The following is a 21786-nucleotide window of genomic DNA, read 5'->3' as shown; positions in this document are numbered from 1 at the left end:
AACATAATGGAGAACATGTGAACATGTGAACATGTGGCTCCTTCCATCATCTCTGTCTCCTAGACACTGAGGTGGAGACCTGAGCAGGTTGCATCAAGATTCCTCTCAGATATTTAATTTCACTCTGTAGCAAAAAGTTTAATTGTAGACCCTCTTTATAATAATCATTCAGAAAAACAGTCTTATTAATGCTTCCATTGCTGAACCATAACTATACATGAGTTTTGCTAAGTTGTACATAATGAAATAGCTAAGACATCCTGACATTACAAGTTACATGTGAATAAGGAGGCCCAGTCTTTCCTCCCCAGCCTCTTGTTCCAGCTCCTCCAGGGAATCCCGAGGCGTTCCCAGGCCAGCAGAGGAACATCGTCCCTCCAGTGTGTCCTGGTTTTTCCTCCATCTCCTCCCAGTGTCCAGACGTGAGGAGGAGGCCTCACCAGGGAGGTGTCCATCCTCAACAGATGTCTGACCAACCTGAACAGGCTGCTCTCTGCATGGAGGAGCAGCAGCTCTACTCGGACTGAGGTTCTAATCCTAAAACGTAAATCCAAGCTGCAGTTAAGATTGTTTTATTTGCATCAATATCTTCAGTATTATCAGTGAATTACAGACATCCGTGTCCCAAAGCAGCATAAAAACGGATCTGCAGGTTTAAACAGTGATCAGACGAAAATCATTCAAAGTTAAAGCGGTCAGCAAAAAGTAGACTTCCCCATCACTAAAGTCACCAGGTGAGCAACAGGTGATCCTACAATCACTACCAGCACCATGTGATCCAGAGCTACGCCTCTCCATTAACATGGTGTTGCCATGGAGATTAAAGGATTCCTCAAACATGCATGAAAAAAATCAAGGCAACACTTAAGGTATGTTTTTATAAGGAATAACATCCTAACTTTTGATTGAAAGTTCATAAAAGCGGCCTTTTAAACTCCTTCACCTGGTGCCTCTTTCTGCACCAAGTGATGAGGAGGAACAGCTGCAGACCCTCGGTTCTGGAGGGGGATTTGGGTCCATTTAGTGTTTACAAATAATCCACAACAGATCAGCTGGTTTGGATGAATCAGTTTTATTTTGTTTAGATATTCACTTCAACGTCTCCTTCAGTCAAACATCAATAATACTGAAATGGTGAATCTGTTATGTTTGTTCTGATTAACATGAATCTGTTCAATAACAGTTTCATTAATTATGAGTCTGGTGGGAAGATAAGAGCAGAACAAAACTCTACAAAACAAAAAAACAATGTAAACAAGCTTAGCTGCATTATTAGTTATTTACACTCATTTTCCATGTAACCAAATAAAAAAACACCAGTTGATGCAGAACAATAAACATTTTAAACATAATAGAAAAAAAATGAGGTCTGAAAACTGCTTTACTTTTAATAAACATAAATATAATGAAGAAGAAGCAAGAAGAAACAAAACTTTATTAAATGTTGAACTGATTTTTCTGTAGTTTTACATTATTAGTCATCCTATAATTGTATCTGTGAAAAACTGCTGCATGAGCAGAAAACATGCAAGTTGCACCTGAATACAAGTCAGAGCCAACAAAACTATAAAAAACTGAATTATAGTTTATAAAATGTGTCAATGGGTCCATGAAGACAGCAATGTCATGACGGTTAAAGCTGCAGTCTGCAAGTTTTATTAAAAAATAAAAACTTACATATTTACTGAAGCTACTTTTCACAGCAGAAACTGACTGACCTCCATCCTCTGATATATCTGGTATAATTAGTTACCTTCTCCTCCATCAGCAGGACGGACCAACCTGCCATCGTTTGATTGTCACTTCAAATTTTTACTTAATTGAGATGAACTTTGATTCAGGAAATGATTTGGATAGATGTCAATAAAACACTAGAATATATAAGATTAGTATAAATTTGATCTTTTTAATAAATACAAAGAGAAGCTCAATCCATGCAATAATAAAACTTCAGTTAGCTTCTGATTGAGCTTCTTTTATTAAGTAGTTATAATAATTGTGTAGCTTTTAAAGATTCAAAGTGGACGACATTGGACTGGTGGGAACACAGCCTAAAAATAAAATGTCACCTTTGAGTTTCAGTCCAGAAGTCATTGTACAAAACTATTTTATAATAATCAAGTTATGATTTATGACTGCAGGTTTATCTGTCAGCAAGAGAAAATCAACTCATATTTGCCAGATGAAACATCCATCCACACAGCAATAATCTGATGTAAGTCATGTCCACAGATTAAAGGCATTTATAGTAAATCTACAGATCAACTGGAGGATCTGAGCTTTTCTTCCTGAAACAAGCAGATTGTTTTTTATAGATCACAAATAAAACAACAACAACAACAACAGCCAATAAGATCAATAGGATCAGACCAACTATCAGTCCAATGGATCCATCGCTGGTTCCTCCATTTTTCTTCTCTGCAGAAAAAAAAACACAAATCAAGTCAATGAGCCGATTGGATCAGATTTAACATCCAGAACCAGGAAGCTGCTGGTTCTGATCCAGAAACAAATTCTCACCTGGACTAAGAACCTCCAGTCTGATGGTACTGATGAGTTTAGTATCAAGGCTTCCTTCATTCTGGACTTGGCACTGATATAGTCCCGTATCGTTAGTCGTCAGGTTCTTCAGAACCAAAGACACGTTTCCATCCTTCATCTGTTGGTCCACCAGATCCACCCGGTTCTGATAAGACGGGTTCTGGTTCCCTACATCAAGTCGACTGTCTCTGAACAGAAGAACGTACTCTGAGCCCAGATCGGTTCTGCTCCACTGAACAACGATAACAGATGAACTGGCAGCAGAACTACAGGGCAGAGTGATGGACTGTCCAGGTTCACCTCTGACCTCTACATGACCTGCAGGAGAGAAATCAGCAGAGGTCAGAGGTCAATGATATGTTCCATGTTTTTGACAGATGATTTGTGTTTTTTTTATTCCATACATATTTTCATTTGCTGCTGATACATAAACTCTCTACTGAGGGAGAATAAAATCTGTTTTTATTCTGTCTTAAATTTGGTTCATGAGTTTTTTGGAGGCTGTGATGTTCAGCCTGTGGAAAGATTTCATCTCCTTCCTGATTCCCTGTAGAAAGTTATAGAAATGAATTTTCCTCTGACTGGTCAGATCAGAGAAAAACTCAGTGGAGTCAGAAATGTTTCTGCTTCATTACCTCAGAATCTGTCTGTCACTGAGGGAATCGTTTGGACAAACTGCCTTTACCTGGAAAACACCAGCTTTGCTTCATCTGCAGATTAATGAGTCCAGGACAGAATCAGAGATTTTTACAAAAGTTGATCCAAAGATTTAAATGTCTGAATTATCAGCATAAAACTGATTATGACACATTTAGACAAAGATTGATGATGTAGTTTATAAATAGACGGGGATCTAACACACAGTCCTGTTGCGCCCCCTTGTGGACAAAAACTGATAACACAAACCATCAGCTATAGAGCACTGAGTATGGCAAGCTGTTCTAGCATAAAATCAGTTTCAGCTGAATGAAACAGTTAATTAGATTAGTCACGATTAATCAGTTACTGAAATAATTTTCAACTAATTGACTTGGTAATTATTAATTAGAGAATAAAAAAACATCCATTTGCAGAAAGAACAACATATTAAGAGCATTAATTATTAGTTTTTTAGGCTTATTTTCATGAATAAATCACCATCAGTGAGTTTATCAATATGATTCACATAAGCAGATTATTTTATGGAGACACTGGCTGCATAAGTCCTACAGTCACCATGTTATCTACAGTCAGAGATTATAATCTGCATGGGAGATTATAATCCATTTATTCCACGATACACGGCCACAGTGTTAACAATGACATGCAATGACAATAAAGTTGAATTCTGTTCTATTCTATTCTTAGTTACCGGAGGCCTCAGTTCATGCCCCAGTTTACTGTAACCATGTTTTTCCCCATCACTATCGGATACGTCCTTTAAAAACTGGAGATTGAAAGGCCTTAATACTCTGAAAAACTTGTACATTAACAAAAAGTTTGCTTCATTTGCTGAAGGGCTATTTTTCTCTTCCGGATACAGATTTCTTCAGATATTTGTAAGTTAGAAACTATGTTCAAACTAATATTCCGAATTTCATATCTCTCCTGGAAGAAAATAAATTATGCAAAATTCTGCTGGGCTCTCCAGGATCGAACAAGTTAATCACGAGTTTTGTTGACGTCTTTGCAGAGCGAATGAACTTTACCACAGACTCCTTGAGGGCTGCATGGGAGGAGGAGCTGGGTTTGCGGATCGGGAGTGAGGTCTGGGAGTGAGGTCTGGGAGTGAGGTCTGGGAGTGAGGTCTGGGAGGATTCGGATCCTCTATCAATGTAAGACTCCAGTTAATTCAGTTCAGGGTGTTTCATAGAATTCACTATTCTAAAATTAAACTGCACAGAATATTTCCTTCAACATCTTCAAAATGTGATAAATGTAAGTCTGCGGATGGCTCCCTATCTCATTTGTCCTGGACATGCCCCAAGCTCTTTCATTACTGGTGTGAGATTTTCAACTTGTTTTCTAAGGTTTATGGATGCGCGTTGGTTCCTGACCCCCAGATTGCATTGTTTGGACACTCTCCTTCTTTGAGGAACTGCAGCATTTCTATGCAAACGACGGTGGTGTATGGAATGGTAATAGCCAAAAAAGTAATATTGAGACTTTGGAAAACTGACAAAGTTCCTCAGTTTAAAATGTGGTTGAGCGACTTTACTGAGATTCTCCATGTGGAGAAGCTACGATATGATGTTGTGGGTTTCTCTAATAAGTTCTGTAGTATCTGGCAGCCGGTTTTGGACCATCTTTCTCGATCCAAGGTCAACCCCGACACTCGCTCAGTTTCATAGTATGCCACCTTACGGACAGGTAATAACGTCCTTAAGCAGAAATTGTACTCAATGAAGTGTAATCAACTCTTTGGATAATTTTCCTGACTTGCTGTTATAAATTTTTGTTTGTTTCTTTTTTTTTTTTTTTGGTTATTGTACGTCTTTATTTTTATTACTGGATTGATAAGAGTATACTGCTTTCATACAGGATTTTGTTGCATATATGCATGTGTATGTAAGTCTCCGTGTATATATGTACAGTATGTGTATATGTATATATATGCTTCATACTCTCATGTATGATTTATGTATGTTATATTCTGAAAACCTAATATATATACATATATATATATATATACACTGCTCAAAAAAATAAAGGGAACACTTTAAGTGTTAAACACCTGTTTAAGTGTTCCCTTTATTTTTTTGAGCAGTGTATATATATATATATATATAGTACAGACCAAAAGTTTGGACACCTTCTAATTCAATGGGTTTTCTTTATTTTCATGACTATTTATAAGGCAATAAATCCCACTTATTAACCTGACAGGGCAGGTTGACCTATGAAGAGAAAACCATTTCAGGTGACTACCTGTTGAAGCTCATCAAGAAAATGCAGAGTGTGTGCAAAGCAGTAATCACAGCTAAAGGTTGCTACTTTGAAGAAACTAGAATATAAGGGCTATTTCAGTTGTTTTACACTTTTTTGTTTAGTGCATATTTCCACATGTTATTCATAGTTTTGATGCCTTCAGTGTGAATCTACAATGTCAATAGTCATGAAAATAAAGGAAGCTCATTGAATTAAAAGGTGTGTCCAAACCTTTGGTCTGTACTGTATACGGATATACTGTACATAATTAGAGGAATGAAACTCAAAAGTCTTTTTCTCTCCTGAAGATTAAAAAATTAAACTTCACTAGAGGAAGAGAAACATTTTTGTCTGAGTTTATTTCTGTATCTATAAATCATATGGCAGCAGCTTCTGACCAATCAGACATCAGTTCCTACTGAGCTCTGTGGAAACAAGATGGTGGACTTTAGTCACCCGTCTGTCAATCAGAACAGATTTTAGTACTTCAGATGATCTGGACTTTTAAAAGATCACATTTTAATCTGTGGCAACATTAATATAATCTTTAAGTCATATTTAGAACAGCTTTGGGTTTTGTTCATTTTAAACAGGCATCTACACAGCCACCTATTCTTTACAAACATCTGCAATGCACACAGATTTCAGCCAGTTGGTCTGGATACCAGTTGATCTGTAACAGCGGATCAGAACCAGTGTTTTATGAATGGATCGGTCAGGTTGGTGAGCCCGGCCCGGTGTGGATCTGATGAGGATCTACTGACTTAGAAACTGATCTGAACTTTCTGCTAGTTCAGCTGTTGAACCGTGCTGCGCTCCACATCGTCTCTAGCTTTAATTAAACCTTTAATTATTATTAATAATATAATAATTATTAGAATTATAGTTGGTTTGGTGAAAGTTACATTTATTTTGTTTAAATTTGGATCAACCCAATATTTTACCAGTAGCTCCGCCTCCCATTTACCAGGAAGTCAGAGCTCAGATAGCGGCTTAAAGTCACAACCAGTTTAACCTCTTTGTTTGTAAACATCAATAAATAACTGTATTTATTATACATGCTGCATCATTATAGTTATAAGTTTTCGCTACACTGTGTTCGTCCAGCTGCTCTGCGAACTATGAAACTCATCGCTGATGATCCAGGAGTTTCCTGATCATCTTTTGATCTGGATTACCAGATCAGAGAATCGTTAGTTAGAATGAAGGCGGATTAAAAACTCACCTTCAGCAGAGACAGAGCTGATCCACAGAGTCCAGAGCAACGAGACCATTAATGAAACCATTTCTATCATCTGGAAACGCTGTTAGCCGTAAAGCTACTTTGGAGAGAAACGCGGAAGTCAAGATGCTGCTGGGACTGACGCAACGTGACGTCATGATGACGGGACTAATGGCTCCTTGAAGGAAACACAACCATCAGGTTCATTCACTACAAAGAACCGATCAAAGAATCAATTTTTACTATTTGAATTATATTATTCCTAATGTTTTATATTAATGTAGAAAAACTTGTTTTTATGAGTAAAATTCACTAAAAAGTCAAATCATCTGTCTAACGTAAAATTAATATTTATTCAATTATATGAAATATAGTACAGAGCCCAAAGGAAACTTATACATTGTAACTAGATTTATAACATTTCTGTATTTTGGTACCAAATGAATCCAGAAGATAAATTTCACATTTTGGTCCATTTCTGGGCAGCAAAGTCTCCATATTGTTTGAAAAAATAATAATGTCTCTAGTTAATAAACTATGTTGCCAAAAGTCTTGTTTTCTGAAAATATTTTCTGATGTAGATCAAAATGGTCCCAAACTACCAAACCTTTCGTTTGCCTTGAGGCTCCGTAGTTGATGATGTAAAAGATAACAATGATTTTGGTAAATGCATCCTGTTGACAGATTCACTTTAAATAAACACAGTTTGGCGTCAGAGTCATTTAGAAACACTTCCTGTATCACATGACCTGCTGAACGCAACACGCGCACCGACACGGGGTTTGGTCTAAGGACTTGACGCATGCGCCGACGCATCGGTGATGCCAGATCCATGACTAGTCCAGCCTGATGTAACGGATGGACTATATTATGGATTTAATGGTTCGTTCTGATGATTCGGTTCGGTTCAAAGAGCCATAACTCCCATCACTATGATTTACGACAGTTTGCGACAGTCCCAGCAGCATCTGCAGCTCCATGACCCACGTGACTTCCGCATTTCACTCCTTGTACCGTTACGGCTAACAGTGGATACAGGTTACAGAAATGGTTTGTTTAATGATCATGTTGTTCTGCTCGGCTCTTCGTATCAGTTCTGTCTCTGCTGAAGGTGAGTTTTTAATCCGCCTTCATTTTTACTAACGATTCTCACAAACTGTTAATCCAGAGTCAAAAGACGAACAGGAAACTGATGATACGATGATGACGTTGCTAGTTCACAGAGCAGTTGAACACACAGTGTAGCGAAACGTTATAGTCATATTAGCCTCATAATAACAACAATAAAACACGATAAGACCTCAATGTTTGTAAAAAAAGCTAATTGTTACAAATATTGAGGTCAAGCTGGTGGTGACGTCACGCCGTTATCTGAGCTCTGACTTCCGGGTCAGAGGAAGACGGAGTTATTGTCAAACTGGTTGGTTGTTCGTGCAGCTAAAGCCTGAAAGCGATGAGGATCTGCACCGTTCAACAGCCAAGACGATCCAGGCGTCATTCAGACCCAGATCTGAGTCCAGTCAGAGGACATTACGTCTCTGGTCCAGCTCCAGGCCAGGCTGGGATCAGCAGCCTGCCTGGCATCCACAAAGTGTTCTGGTTCTGACCCGGTATTCAGAGTCACCTGAAGTTCAACAGCTTCCTGTCATTGGTTCGCTCCCTCACCTTCCCTCCCTCCAACCAGCCATAATGTTTAGTAAATTAATCTGAAGTTCTCCTTATGTTGCTTCCCTTTATTTGTTAAGGCACCAACAAACTGGGGTTTGTTCAAATTTAAGCTACAATTTCACACAACAATTTTATCTCTTTGAGATGTTAATTAGTGAACATAGTTTAACTTATTTGGGAAGATAGTGAGGGGATGTTTCGTTTTGAACCTTTTCTCTCCAATAAAGGTTTTTTTTATAAGTTTTTAAAGTTTTTTAAGTGTTACCTGTTGATTGATTTGTGCCTCAGGGTGTTTCCCCTTTGGAGTTCATGTGCTCACAAACAGCAGCGTGAGATCAGATGGTTAGAGCCGTTGTCTTGGGAGCACAGCCATAGTGTTGCTGGGTTGCCAGTTTTCTGGTTGCCTTTGCCACTCTATTGGTTTTTAGTGCATAAATTTACACCTCAGTTGGGTTTAAGTGCTTTGTGGATAGAAACTATCAGCACAGCATTTATTTTTAGCCTGTTTAGGTAACAAACTCTTGTTAGAACCTTAATCAGTTTTGCTCGTACAAGTGACAAAGTCTTCTGTAGAGAAATGTTGAAAGCACAAATATAGATCCTCTGGAAGTTGTGTTCGGCTCTCTCTCACTGCACTCTTCTTATTTCCATGTGGGAATTGATCCAGATTCACCTTATTGTTTTTAAATTACAGCCAATAGCGCCACAGTGTGGCATTATCTCAAATGACACCAGTCAAACCAATATGATCAACAACTACTGGGGTAAAGTTAGCCTTCCTGTTTACTCTGGAGACTCCAGTACAGACTGGACCTGATGACATCATCAACCCAGCTGTGAAAAAATGGCGACCAAAATATAACAAAAATGTAAATTTGTGAAGTAATTATGAGTTTCTGTATCACAAAGAGTAATTTTTTAGTTGATAGGAAAATGACAACATATTTAGGCCAACATGTTGAACACGCCGTGGGCCCAGAGCCGGGCTGTAACAGCAACCAATAAACAGATAAAATAATAATAAATCTGTCACCAGTTACTGTACATAAAGCCAGAAGGTTCTGAAAAGTGGATCAATATTTCATCAGAGTCACTAAGTTGTAACAGTGACTGTTAACCACAGAAGTGACTTGGTGGACATGAAGCACTTTATGCTGCCATGGAAGGACACAGTCCTCTTTGACCTTTAACCTCTCTGCTCTGTCTCCTTTTCTACAGACATCACAGATTATTCTGGACTCAACGTCACTCTGACTTGTACAACTACTGAGAACCAACCTGTCGCTGTGGAGTGGAGCAGAGCTGATCTGGGGGACAAATTTGTTCTTCTGTACAGAGACGATCAGATTGATTCATCCATCCAGCATCCAGATTACAAGAACCGAGTGGATCTGGCAGACAGACGGATGAAGGATGGAGACGTGTCTCTGGTTCTGATGAACGCAACGACTAACGATAATGGAACATATGAATGTCGAGTTCAAAATCAAGGAAGCCTGGATCCTAAACTGATCAGAACCATCAACCTGGATGTTTCTCCTCATCCTCCTCCAGGCGAGTGAGTTGAACTCTGGATCAGAACCAGAATCTTCCTGGTTCTGGATCCCAGAGAAACATCTGGGATCAGATCATTTGTTTAACTGATTCTAGTTCTGTCTTTGTCTGCAGGAGACAAGAACTCAGGAAACCAGGACGGATCCGTGGGACTGATAGTTGGTCTGATTGTGTCTCTGCTGGTGTTTTTGTTCTAATCTATAGAAAACAATTTGCTTGTTTAATGCAGAAAACCTCAGATCCTCCAGTTAATCTATAGATGAATGAATGCCTTAATCCTGTAAAGATAATTTGCATCAGATTATTGCTGCTGCTGGTGATTTTCTGATCGATCAGCATGACAACGATCACAACTGATCAACCTTCTGATCTCATCAACATTATAAAACTATTTTACCTGTACCATCAACCATGGACTGAAATGCTTTATAAGTCACTGTGCTGTCCTCGCCCTGAGATTTCCAGTTTTCAGCAGCCAGACAACGACGCTCCAATAACCAAACTTGTTTCTTTTCTCCTTGTTTATTGAAGAGTGACCTCTGACCCCTGCCATCACTTTGGCCATCATAAACTGAAACATACAAGACTGAGTATTAGCCAACGAACATCGCAAATTAACTATTCTAGCTGCTAGCTAAAAATAAAAACTTTTCCTAAATGACTCCAGCGTACAATTATTTACACCAGTTACATAAAACGAAGAGACAATTATTGCTTTTACAATTAACCAACACTTACGAACAAATCTTGTCTGAAACACAACGTATTAGGATGATAATCAGCTTAAATCATGAACTGTTCGTGTTGCTTTCCACCATCTTGGATCTATATTCTTTTCTAGCGTCACCAAAACATAACAGAATATCCACCAGGGGGCGCTCTAGTGCGGTTTCAACCTTGCTGGTCCAGTTTAACTTACAAAAGGCAGCACAGTCAGATTTTCTCATTTCTTACCTGATCCAGACCTGAACTGATCCTGGATCCTGGATAGAATCAGATTATATCTGTAAAAATCTTTCTTCAGATTAGTCCAGATTGATTTGTAATGGAGATTTAAATTATTTTTGCTTTGCTGTTTATCGTTTACATATTTCACATCAGTGGATTGTTCTTCATTGTTCTTCACATTTAATCAGTGAATCTAATGAACATAAAATGTTTCCTGGTAATTTTAGTAATAATCTGAGTAAAATCCTCCTTAAAGAGCCTTGAAAGGCTGTAAAGACATGAAGCATCATCAGGATCCATGTCGGCACCAAGAGTGAAGAGAAAAATGTTTGAAATGTGGAAAGAAAACATGAAGAACAACCTGATCATCATATGAAGAATTTTATTTCTTTGAGATTTTTTCTGCTTTCTGTTCATATTTATTCTGACCTCACTGTGTTTTCATTTGATTTACATGTTTGTGTCTTTTTATTGAAATGTTTTATGTTCTCCAGTATTATGGTGGATTAAAGTCGGATAAATTTCACTGATTCAACTTGAATGAATTGAAATAATTTGGGATTTAGTTTGAACTTCAACATGAATAACTCCTGACTGCATTTGGACTGTAAAACAGTTGATATGTGACACCAAACAGAAAGTTTGTCTGAGCATCCTGACCGTCAGCCAGTGTTTCCTCCTCCTGCTGACAAAGACGACCAGCAGGAAAATGTTCAGTGATCCAGGCTGTTAGGAAGGAAACACGGAGAAACCAGGTGGAGGCTGTTATGCTGCACCAGGTTCCACAAACCAGACAATCAGGGACATTTTATTTCTGCTTCTGTTTTCTGAGAAGGTTTAGATCCGGACCAGGATCGTCTGCATGGAGTTTGTTCTCCCTGTGGATCGGTTCTGGTTCTGGTTCTTCAGCTTCAACTGGGAACGTTAAGCTGTAATCTGAGCTCTGACTTCCTGCTGAATGAAAATGTTGGCTTGTTCCAGAAATAAATGTGTTTGTAGCCATAGTCACTATTTAACCTTCAGTTAAAACACAGAAACCAAGTGAACAGCAGCAGAACTCGGAGCTTTCAGGTCCGTTTACTAGTCAGCAGAACCACATCAGTCAGAGGAAGTTTAAGAGTCACATTTCCAGATTTACCAGAAACTCAGATACTAAAAACTAGACGTGATTTTGTTCAAAGATTTCAATCTATGTGATTAATGAATAGAAAATACTGTGTTAAAGTTTCAGCCCTAATCCAGGTTAATTTAAACTGATAAGAAACCAAAACAATAAATATATTAACATTAATAAGAGAAATAAATCAGCACCAAACATAAAGACTGGACATCATGTCCATGACCAACAGCCACAAACAGCGACTTCATCCAACATTAAGATCATAAACAGTAACTGACCTGCAGATTCATTATTTATTAAAGCTTCAACAACTTAATAAAACTTTAAATGTGTTCAGCCAAATGTAATAAAAGTTCCTGCAGAGCCGAAGATCAGTGACAGTGAGGCCTGGTGATGATTTATTAATAAAAACTGATCAAGTTCAACCAACCAGGAACATGAAGACGGATGAACAGAGAATCCAGACAGGAAGAAATAAAAAGCAGGAGTTTAAATAACTACTGAGACTGAACAGAACCAGAACCACACTGTAAAACCAAACCAGTTATCTTTACTAAAGCAGCTCATGGTGGGAGATTCCTCTGGTTTTTACTCATTAAAAAACGAATAAATCTAAATCTCTCTAGAAAATAATGTGTTCAAGATCATCACTGGTAAATAATCCTGGTTTAGAAGGTTTATGAGTTTATCATGTTTATTAGGAATCAGGATTATTAAATGTATATTATAACTATAATCAGTTTGTTTTTTAAATATTACACAATAATTGTTTTTTACTTTTATAAAGACGACAATTCAATTTATTTCTCAGAAATTTATTGTAAAAATAATGCAAAAGGGCTGCACAGTGGCGCAGTTGGTAGCACTGTTGCCTTGCAGCAAGAAGGTCCTGGGTTCGATTCCTGGCCGGGGTCTTTCTGCATGGAGTTTGCATGTTCTCCCTGTGCATGCATGAGTTCTCTCCGGGTACTCCGGCTTCCTCCCACAGTCCAAAAACATGACTGTTAGGTTAATTGGTCTATCTAAATTCTCCCTAGGGGTGTGTGTGTGTGTGCATGGTTGTTTGTCCTGTATGTCTTTGTGTTGCCCTGCGACAGACTGGCGACCTGTCCAGGGTGAACCCCGCCTCCCGCCTGGAACATAGCTGGAGATAGGCACCAGCAACCCTCCCGACCCCGTTAGGGACGAGGGTGAACAGAAAATGGATGGATGGATGGATAATGCAAAAGTAATATTTTCAGTGTATAAAGTAGAGTAAACATTTCACCAGATAACTAAACTTTAAACAGCAGAAATATTTTATTTCAAAGATCCAAACATTTAAATCCAAACTGAACAATCTGATTCTTTCTCCTTCTGCTCTGATTATTGATTATCTGTTGATGTTTCTGATTTGATCTTACAGTCTCTGTATTTTCTCCTGATTGCTGCATCTGATCAGGTTTTGTGTTGTTGATAACACAAAAACATGAAACTATGGCAACACACCAAGCAAACACATCAATGCTGCAAAATGCAACAACAGAAAAATGTTCCAACCAGAGAAACAATCAGAGGAAACAGAAGCAGAAACCAAGAAAACAGAAAGAAAGAAGCTGAAGCAGAAAGTTCAATAAAAACTACAAACATTTTTCAGACGCAGAGAGTTTCTAATAATCTGAATCACTTTTAGAGATGAACCACAAACTGTTTAATAACAGGAGATTTTTAATAACTCCTGCTATTAAAATAACAGTTATTAAAACTTTGAACCAATTCATCTTCAGTTTAGTTTGATTTATGAAGAAAGTCCAAGTTTATGAATATAGAAATCTGAAAGATTTTAGTTTGTATTAAATTTAGAATGACTAAAAGTGAAACTAGTAGAAGTGCACATGTTTCATAAATCTGCTTGTAAATCATCTCCTGGTTGATCAACATATTGATCATGATCAGATTTATTCATTCTGCTAGAAAATGACAAACATTTTGAGTCACAACTAAAGTTTTTCTAACTAAAGTTCAGCCTGACGGAGGAATTACTGCAGGAAGCTGAAGGTCCGACATCCTGTAGATGTTTGGTTCTGACTGAGCAGTTTGGACATTATTGATCATTTATTTAGTAAATTATTGATCCTTCATTAGTGCGATCGGCTCCAGATAATATTTCAAAGAAGCAGTAAAGAGGAAACTGACCTGCAGCGTTTCATGGCGGCCCACTGATCCTCCTGCCTGCTCCTCCACGTTGCCAGGTTTGACTCTGTCCTCCAGTACACTCTGTACTCTGTGACCCAGCAGCTCTGACTCCGCCCACTCTGGAAAACACAGGTGGAGCTGCTGCCAGGTGAGCAGCTCAGGTACAGGCAGAGACACGAAAACGTCAAACATCCAGGAATGTTTCAGTTCACAGCAGAAAAAAGATCCTGAAATAACAGAAACAAAAGAATCATCACCAGAGATCTGATCAGGTAAAGTCAGAGAGAAAAACTCACTTATTGGTTACATATTGACTCAGTTATTGGTTACATATTGACTCTGATCACCTGGGAATGATTTACTAAACTCACTGAAGAATGTGAAGGTCACAAACTGGAGCTGAGAGGAGAAAACTGAAACACCTCTGAAGGTTCAGGGTCAAAGGTCAGAACAGAATAAAATACTGAATGATCTGAGTTCATAATATTTATGCTCCACATCTTTTTACTGTCAACAATAAAAATCAGACATTTGGTTATTAACGTCTCTTCTGCTTCAGTGATTTTAACTCATAAGTTCATAAACATCAGAAAAACATTTATTAGTTTAATATTTAAATAAAACCAGCAACTTGACTGATTCCTCAGACGACCTTTGACCTCTGCTGTGGAAACTTTAACTCTCCTGTTTCTGATTGGCTCCAACACTCAGAATAAACATTTTATCATTAAAGCTTCATTTGTTGTGAAATGATTTATTCTCACTGGATTTCAAAGATAATCTGGAATAAAACCAACAGTTCATGTTCAAACTGAAAATCTGACCCATGGTCAAAATATTATTTTACATTTTATTTAGTTATTGTTTTACACCCTATTTATTCATTTCATTTAAATTAATACTCTGTTCTTCAACGTCTCATTTGTAAGAGGAAGATTTTAGAGGAAAGATTTTCTTCTTTAGTCTGTAATATTTCTAAAGTTCACTAAACATCCTGATGAAAATCTTCATTTGTTCAGTAAATTATTATTATTTTAGGATTAAATAAAGTAACTTGACATGTTGAAGTGATTTTGTTGGAGTTTATTTAATATTCATAGAGCTGCACCAGGATGATATGAACCATGTTGAGACAGGAAGTCTTTTATTGTGAAATCCTTCAGCATCATAAACTAATCATTGTTCTGATTATTAATAATCTATAGTCAAACAGCAGCAGCTCAGGGTTTAAAATATCCAGTAAAATCTGTCCTTTGTATTTATTTTATAATCTTATTTATTATAAATCCATCAGTTTTTCATCATATTTTCATAAACTCTTCATGTTTACAGGATTTACTCACCTGTGGAGGTGAATTTGTTATTTTTGTTTTATTTTATTTATCTAACCGTTTATGAATAAATATAAATGTTGTGCATAAATTTAACCTCTGACCCCGCTCACCTTTATATGAGCAGCTGTGACCTCTGACCTCCTGCTGCTGATGTAAAGAGGGAAACATGTCTGTGTGGGTATTCTGGAATGAAAATATTTTCATAAGACTAAAAACCGTTTATCAGGACTGAGACGTTTTATTAGGATTTATGCAGCTTTTCATCTTCCTTCTCTTTTATTTTATGACTAACGTATAAATTAAATAAAAATGTTTAAAGTTTAAGAGGTTAATAAAAATGCAGATTTATTACAATCAATCAGTGGAAATGTAACCTTACTGAGCAGGTGTGACCTTTGACCCCAGCCTGCTGCTTTCAGTTCCGATGAATATTTCAGTGAAGGTTCCTGAACGTGTCTCAGTGTCTCAGACCTGAAGCTGCAGACTGTTAGAATATGAATGAAATCCACCTGAAACACCTGAACAAGTTCAAACTGATCCTCTCCCTCTGATTGGCTGCTTTTCTCCAGGTGTTTTTGCTTTAACGGTTTTACCAGAGAAAAGGTTCAGTTTGGGTTGATTTGTGTTTTTATTTATTTGTTTCTGATGCATTAAAATAATTCAAAGAGAAAGAAGAATGGAGGAGTCCATTTGTGATGCCTCCTCATCAAAATATGAAAAATGAAGTTTTTCTTTTTTCTTCATGTTCTGCTGAGATTCATAACATATTTAACACACATAGAAAATATTCATTTTGCTGCTTGTTCAGATCGTTTATAGATAAAATACTTTACAGGATTTTTCCTAATTCATTAAAAAGGCACAAGAATTAAAACTACCTCCAAAAAATATCAACATTTATTTTAATAAATACTAGTTGTGTATATTATTATATGTTGGGCTGATTCAGAGAATCCTGCCAGATATTTTACCATGTGATCAGATTCATGGTTCACTTTGTTCATTCAGACTAAAACAAACTCATTTATTCATTTATAACATGTGTATTATGGAAAAACTCATATTTTTTCTATAACTCATCTGTTGTAAGTTATAGAATTAAATCTAAAACTCGACCTTTATTAGCATTTAATGAGAATAAATACTGCAGCAGTTCCTGATCACAGTGGATTCATTGGGACGGAGGCGCCACCTGCTGGACAGGAACAAACTAGGAACTCCTTCAGTTTCCAAACATTACCGCAGCAGACCAGCAGGTGGCGCTAGAGTACAGGCTAAAAGTGGAAGCTAAATTAAAGGTGATGATTCTACAGAGAAAACAGGAAGTAAACAAAGAATGATAAAATATGAACATTTGATCAGTTCTCTGGGTTTAACTAATCTGTCCATGAAGAATTAAATAAATGGCCTTTCATATTTAAAAGGGTTTTATTTAAATGCAAAATATTAAAAGTTTCACAATAAATGTTGTGTGGAGAAAAAATAAACTTTGATTTTTGATTTATTTAAATTGTTATTAAAAAATCCTCTCATATAAACTGATGCATCAGCATGAAAGCTGATATTTCTTTTGGTCAAATATTCACTTCGTGGGCGTGGTGGCGTAGTGGGTGGCGCAACCCGTTTTTGGAGGCCTTGAGTCCTCGACGCGGCCGTCGCGGGTTCGACTCCCGGACCCGCGACGATATTTGCCGCATGTCTTCCTCCCTCTCCTTCCCCGTTTCCTGTCAGCCTACTATATAAACTATATATATACTACTATATATACTATATATATACTATTTCATATAAGGCAGTGGTCCCCAACCACCGGGCCGCGGACCAATTGGTACCGGTCCGCGCAAGAAATAACGAACTACTTCCGGATCTTTTAGTTTGAAAATCCTAAACCGGATTTTATCGGTTATGTGTTGCGCATCAAAATTGAGTCAATTGAATGAGTAACAAAACAAGATAGCAGTACTGCGCCCCCCCCCCACCGGTCCGCAGCAAAATTGCGAAGGGCAGAGCGACTAAAAAGGTTGGGGGCCGCTGATGTAAGGGGCAGTAGAGCCCACAAAAAGATGCCCTGCAGGGGTAAAAAAAAAAAATTCACTTAGTTCTTCATTATTATTATGTTATTATTTTTAAATGGTTTTTTTTGTTTGTTTTTTAGGAAATATTTGAGAATTTAGGACCAAATAACAGCTTCAGTGTCTGATTATTGGTTGATTATTGGTTGATGGTTGATTATTGGTTGAGGTCAACGACTGATGGTGGATCAACCATCAACCAATCATCCAGTTTTAACCAGTTAATAATGAAAAGATGTCAAAGAATCGATGTTGTTTTCTGGTCGAATTCTGACAGTTCAAACTCCAACAACTCATCAGATGATTTTCAACTCTGGTTCTGATCCGGTCGGAGCAGATCTCTGGTTCTGGTCCGGTCAGAGCAGGTCTCTGGTTCTGGTCCGGTTAGAGCAGGTCTCTGGTTCTGGTCCGGTTAGAGCAGGTCTCTGGTTCTGATCCGGTCGGAGCAGATCTCTGGTTCTGGTCCGGTGGATGATCTCAGAATATTACTGATTCTGTAAATAAAATCAGAACCAATAAATTCATCTTTAGAAAACAGAAACATGATTAATTTAGTTAAACTTCTTCTCGTCTGTATTTGGTACAAATATATAAATTTATCAATATAAACATAATAAATGATCATTTTCTCAGTGGAGATAAAGATCTTGTCTTTAATATCTGATCAGGTTATTGTTAATCAGACCGTCGTCATAGCAACAGGAATCCAGGTGTGTGTCCATCTGGACTCACCTTCCTGAACTTCAGAGAAAAAACTGCAACTGTAAAAATATCTGAAAAACACAAATAAATACTGATGAACATGAGATTAGGATTAATAATTATTATTAGTTATTGTTTAGGATTAAATAAATCCAGTTAAATCATTATTATTTAACTGGATTTAAATAATAATTATTATTAGTTATTGTTTAGGATTAAATAAATCCAGTTAAATAATTGTTATTTAACTGGATTTAAATAATAATTATTATTTAACTCAGCTGCTCATCATTAAAACAAACATTAATAGTAATAAAATAATTACAGTTTATTGTTGTTATTGTGTTCTGATCTGCAAACATTTCAAAATAATAAAAATGTTGTTTGATTTTGACTCTGTACATTTTGACACAATTATAAAGACGTTTCCAGTGAGTTAAAACTCGGCATAAACCAGTAAGACCAGGACCTGATGAACAGATTCAGGTTTTAAACTGGGTCACTAAAGATTTCATGGAACCGGATCAGAAACGAAGCAGCAGAACAAAAACGACTTTAGAGATGAAACTTTTCACCACAAAGCAGAAAACGACAAACTCTGAAAGTTAGAAGTGAGTCAGAAACCAGTGAGACCAGAGAGGCGACCAGTTTGAGCTGCTGGAGTTTCACTTCACACCACAGCAGCTCTGAAGGAAAGGAATAAAACTGATCAATGTCTCTCAATAGTTAGTTATTGATCTGTGTTATTAAGTTCAGCTGATTGTAAAGTTGTTGAACTTTACAAGGTTAAAGTTCAACAGACGAGTTAAAATGCACAGAGTAACTACTGCAGGCGCTAAGCTCTTCTTGTCTCTGGTCTTTGGGTTTCAGCCAATCAGAACCAAGGATCGGATATTTGCCAACACTAACAGAGTAAAGTATTGATGCACCGAAACATTTCAGCTTTTCAAGCTTTATTCTCTTTCTGTTAGTTTATCTGTGAATTAAAATAAATCTGAGAAAAACTTCGTTTTGTTCCACATGTAGAGAAACTGGTGAACAGAAAGACTGAGTTTAGTTTGGTTCATTTTTATAGATGGTTCCACAAACACTACATGAAAATAACATCCCCTGCATTTCCACAATATTTCCCTGATATATAAAAAATGATGGTTCAACAGAAAAATGTTGGTGTTCTTAAGAAAGTTAAAGGTCAGAACCACTGCTGACCAAAAGGTCACAAAAACTGTTTAACATGAATAGAAACATCCTGCTGGTCATCAAGGCTTCGTCCGTTTACTGACCGCAGGAGGAGAAAGTTTCCACCTGCAGCACTCTGAATCTGGGATGTTTCACCGTCTCGTCTCTCCTCATGCACGAACTTTAGACGCAGTTTTTGAAACTTTTAGTTTAACAGAAACAGGAAGCTGAACGACCGCAGAGTTTATTATAGTCAGTTAGCAGAAAAACCTCAAAGTGCGAAACAGAAGGTGTGAAACGGAGCAACATTTACCAGAACCAACAGCAACAACTGAGCTTAGACTAGTTTAACCTTCATAACTGAGCAATAAAAAAAAACAATATATATTTTACAGAAGTACTGAACAGCAATATGGCCGCTACTTCATCAATGATATTTGTTTAAACTGAGACGCTGTAGTTTGGATGATAACGTGTTATTGGAGCTTAAAGACAGAAAATGAAGTTTGGAAAACGTAGCCGTCACTTTACTGAAATGTTTTTATCCCTAATCATTACAAACACAAACTGTTTATTCCTCCATATCTCTAATATCAGTGAATTTATAGAGTTGTCAACATTTTCTTGAAATGCAAAACTGTTTACTTTTATTAAAACCTCTATTTCTAAACACAGGTAGGATAAAATAAAGACGCCAGAGAGGTAAAACAAATTTAACTCTAGTTCTGCAACAGAACCAAGAACAGAAACATAAAACATAAAGTTTCACCTTCATTTGATTTGTTTTTCTGTCGTGGATGATGAGAAACGTTGATGTCGCTGTAAGTGATACTTTCCTCTCCAACGTCTTGATTTCCTAAAATAAAATAAATTATAAATTACACTAGTTCTTTTTAGATAAAACTAGTTTAGTTTGTTAATGTTAAACTTTATTTAACTAATGAATATTGGAAAAACAAATGTTTGCTTCACCTTCAGGTTTTCTCTGAAGACGTCGTTTCACCAGCAGAACCAGCAGAACCAGCAGAACCAGTAGAACCAGCAGGAAAACCACAATAATCACAGATGATAGAGGGATGAAGAGACCAGACTGGGAGGAAGGTGGAGAGGATGGAGAGGGTGGAGAGGGTGGAGGACCAGAACTGGTTGATGGTTTCTCTAAAATAAAGTTTTTTATTAAATAATTGCCAAACAATTTCTTTTGAAAACCAAAGTTTAACAATATTTTCAGGCCTCTTGACCTCTGACCTTTGACAGAGATCCTGCTGGATGGAGACTCTCCATGACGGCTGATGTTACATTTATAGAGGCCTTCATCAGAGCTGGAAACATGGAGGAGGGTCATGTGACCTGATGGTCCATCACCAATGAAGGAGCCATCTTTATAGAAAGCAGCTGGGAGGTTGTGGGTTGGATTCTTTGCTCTGCAGCTCAGAGTGACGTCATCTCCCTCCATCACAGGGAGGACAGGACTCTGCAGGATCACTGATCCACCTCAACACAGAGACAAACTACAGCATTTCATCCATTTCCACACAGCTTCAGCAACACTAACTCCACAGTCTGATCTTACCAGAGACAGAGAGCTGGATGCTGCTGCTGCTGCTGGAGGATCCAGACATGGACTCACACCAGTACAGACCAGTGTCTAATGGGGCGAGGTAGTTCATGTTACAGGTAGAACCATTTAATTTCCCCCATACTTCACATCGCGTCCTGGTTCCTCTGGTTGTGTTTCTCCTCACAGTCCATCCATCCTCACAGATCAGAGTCACTGATTCTCCTCTAAAGAACTGAGATCTGCTGGGACTCACAGTCAGAGGAACTGGGAGGACTGGAAATATACAATTATTACGATTTCACTTCTTAATAATAATAAATTATGTTATATTCAGTAATTATCGAAATTAAAAATTTTCCCACTATTTTTAAATTCAGATGTAACCTTTAATCCAAACTACATCTCTGAATATTAAAAATCATTTTAATGTAACATAAATTTCCCAACCTGGATCTGTTGAGCAGCTCAGCAAGAAGATCAGAACTAGAGAGAAATAAAAAGATGTTTATTAGAAATTAAAGCTCTGAAACTGTGTAATTCAGACTATTTTTATTTTTAAAAGCTTTACTTTAGTATTGACCTGCTTTTATTTCTAACATTATAACTGATTGTTTTGTTCAGTTGTTTATTGAAACAGCTGATTCACTAAATTCATCTCCTGGCCCTTTATTAGACACCAGATCCATTTTATACACAGAAACATAAAGTCCACAGTAATTCTATTATCAGATGATCATTTAGTCAAATGTTTCCAGTGTCAGTCAGACAGAGAGAAATGCTGATCCAGCAGAAAGAGACTAAAA

General features: G+C 37.4%; 5 protein-coding genes across 6 annotated transcripts in view; 2 read left to right on the top strand and 3 right to left on the bottom strand.

Moving 5' to 3' along the window:
* Positions 1–21786, bottom strand: part of LOC116732561 (muscle M-line assembly protein unc-89-like) — a 444643-nt gene that overhangs the window by 213829 nt on the left and 209028 nt on the right. The window lies entirely within an intron of this gene.
* Positions 1–21786, top strand: part of LOC116732604 (high affinity immunoglobulin gamma Fc receptor I-like) — a 218664-nt gene that overhangs the window by 177971 nt on the left and 18907 nt on the right. The window lies entirely within an intron of this gene.
* Positions 1–21786, bottom strand: part of LOC116732605 (high affinity immunoglobulin gamma Fc receptor I-like) — a 185917-nt gene that overhangs the window by 163384 nt on the left and 747 nt on the right. The window contains exon 3 of the mRNA XM_032582911.1: positions 21431–21466. Coding sequence (XP_032438802.1) covers positions 21431–21466 — 36 coding nt within the window. The remainder of the gene's footprint in view (positions 1–21430; positions 21467–21786) is intronic.
* LOC116732650 (sodium channel subunit beta-3-like) lies at positions 1054–14540 on the bottom strand. 2 transcript variants are annotated; one of them, XM_032582999.1, is made up of 3 exons: positions 6674–7126; positions 2521–2859; positions 1054–2418 (listed from the first exon to the last, which is right to left on the bottom strand). In XM_032582999.1, the coding sequence occupies exons 1-3, from the start codon at positions 6741–6743 to the stop codon at positions 2255–2257; spliced, it is 573 nt and encodes a 190-aa protein (XP_032438890.1). In that variant the 5' UTR covers positions 6744–7126; the 3' UTR covers positions 1054–2254. The 2 variants fall into 2 exon arrangements, 1 of the variants encoding a protein (XP_032438890.1); XR_004341826.1 differs by lacking the exons at positions 1054–2418; positions 6674–7126 and adding an exon at positions 14136–14540 and having other exon boundaries at positions 2675–2859.
* LOC116732658 (coxsackievirus and adenovirus receptor homolog) lies at positions 7447–11371 on the top strand. The gene is made up of 3 exons (XM_032583009.1): positions 7447–7781; positions 9557–9892; positions 10007–11371. Exons 1-3 carry the CDS (start codon positions 7718–7720, stop codon positions 10087–10089), a joined length of 483 nt encoding a protein of 160 aa, XP_032438900.1. The 5' UTR covers positions 7447–7717; the 3' UTR covers positions 10090–11371.

The sequence above is a fragment of the Xiphophorus hellerii genome, chromosome 14 (assembly GCF_003331165.1).
Source record: "Xiphophorus hellerii strain 12219 chromosome 14, Xiphophorus_hellerii-4.1, whole genome shotgun sequence".
Taxonomy (NCBI): domain Eukaryota; kingdom Metazoa; phylum Chordata; class Actinopteri; order Cyprinodontiformes; family Poeciliidae; genus Xiphophorus; species Xiphophorus hellerii.
Note: the sequence above shows the minus strand (reverse complement) of the source record. Positions and strands in the feature narration are given on the sequence as shown.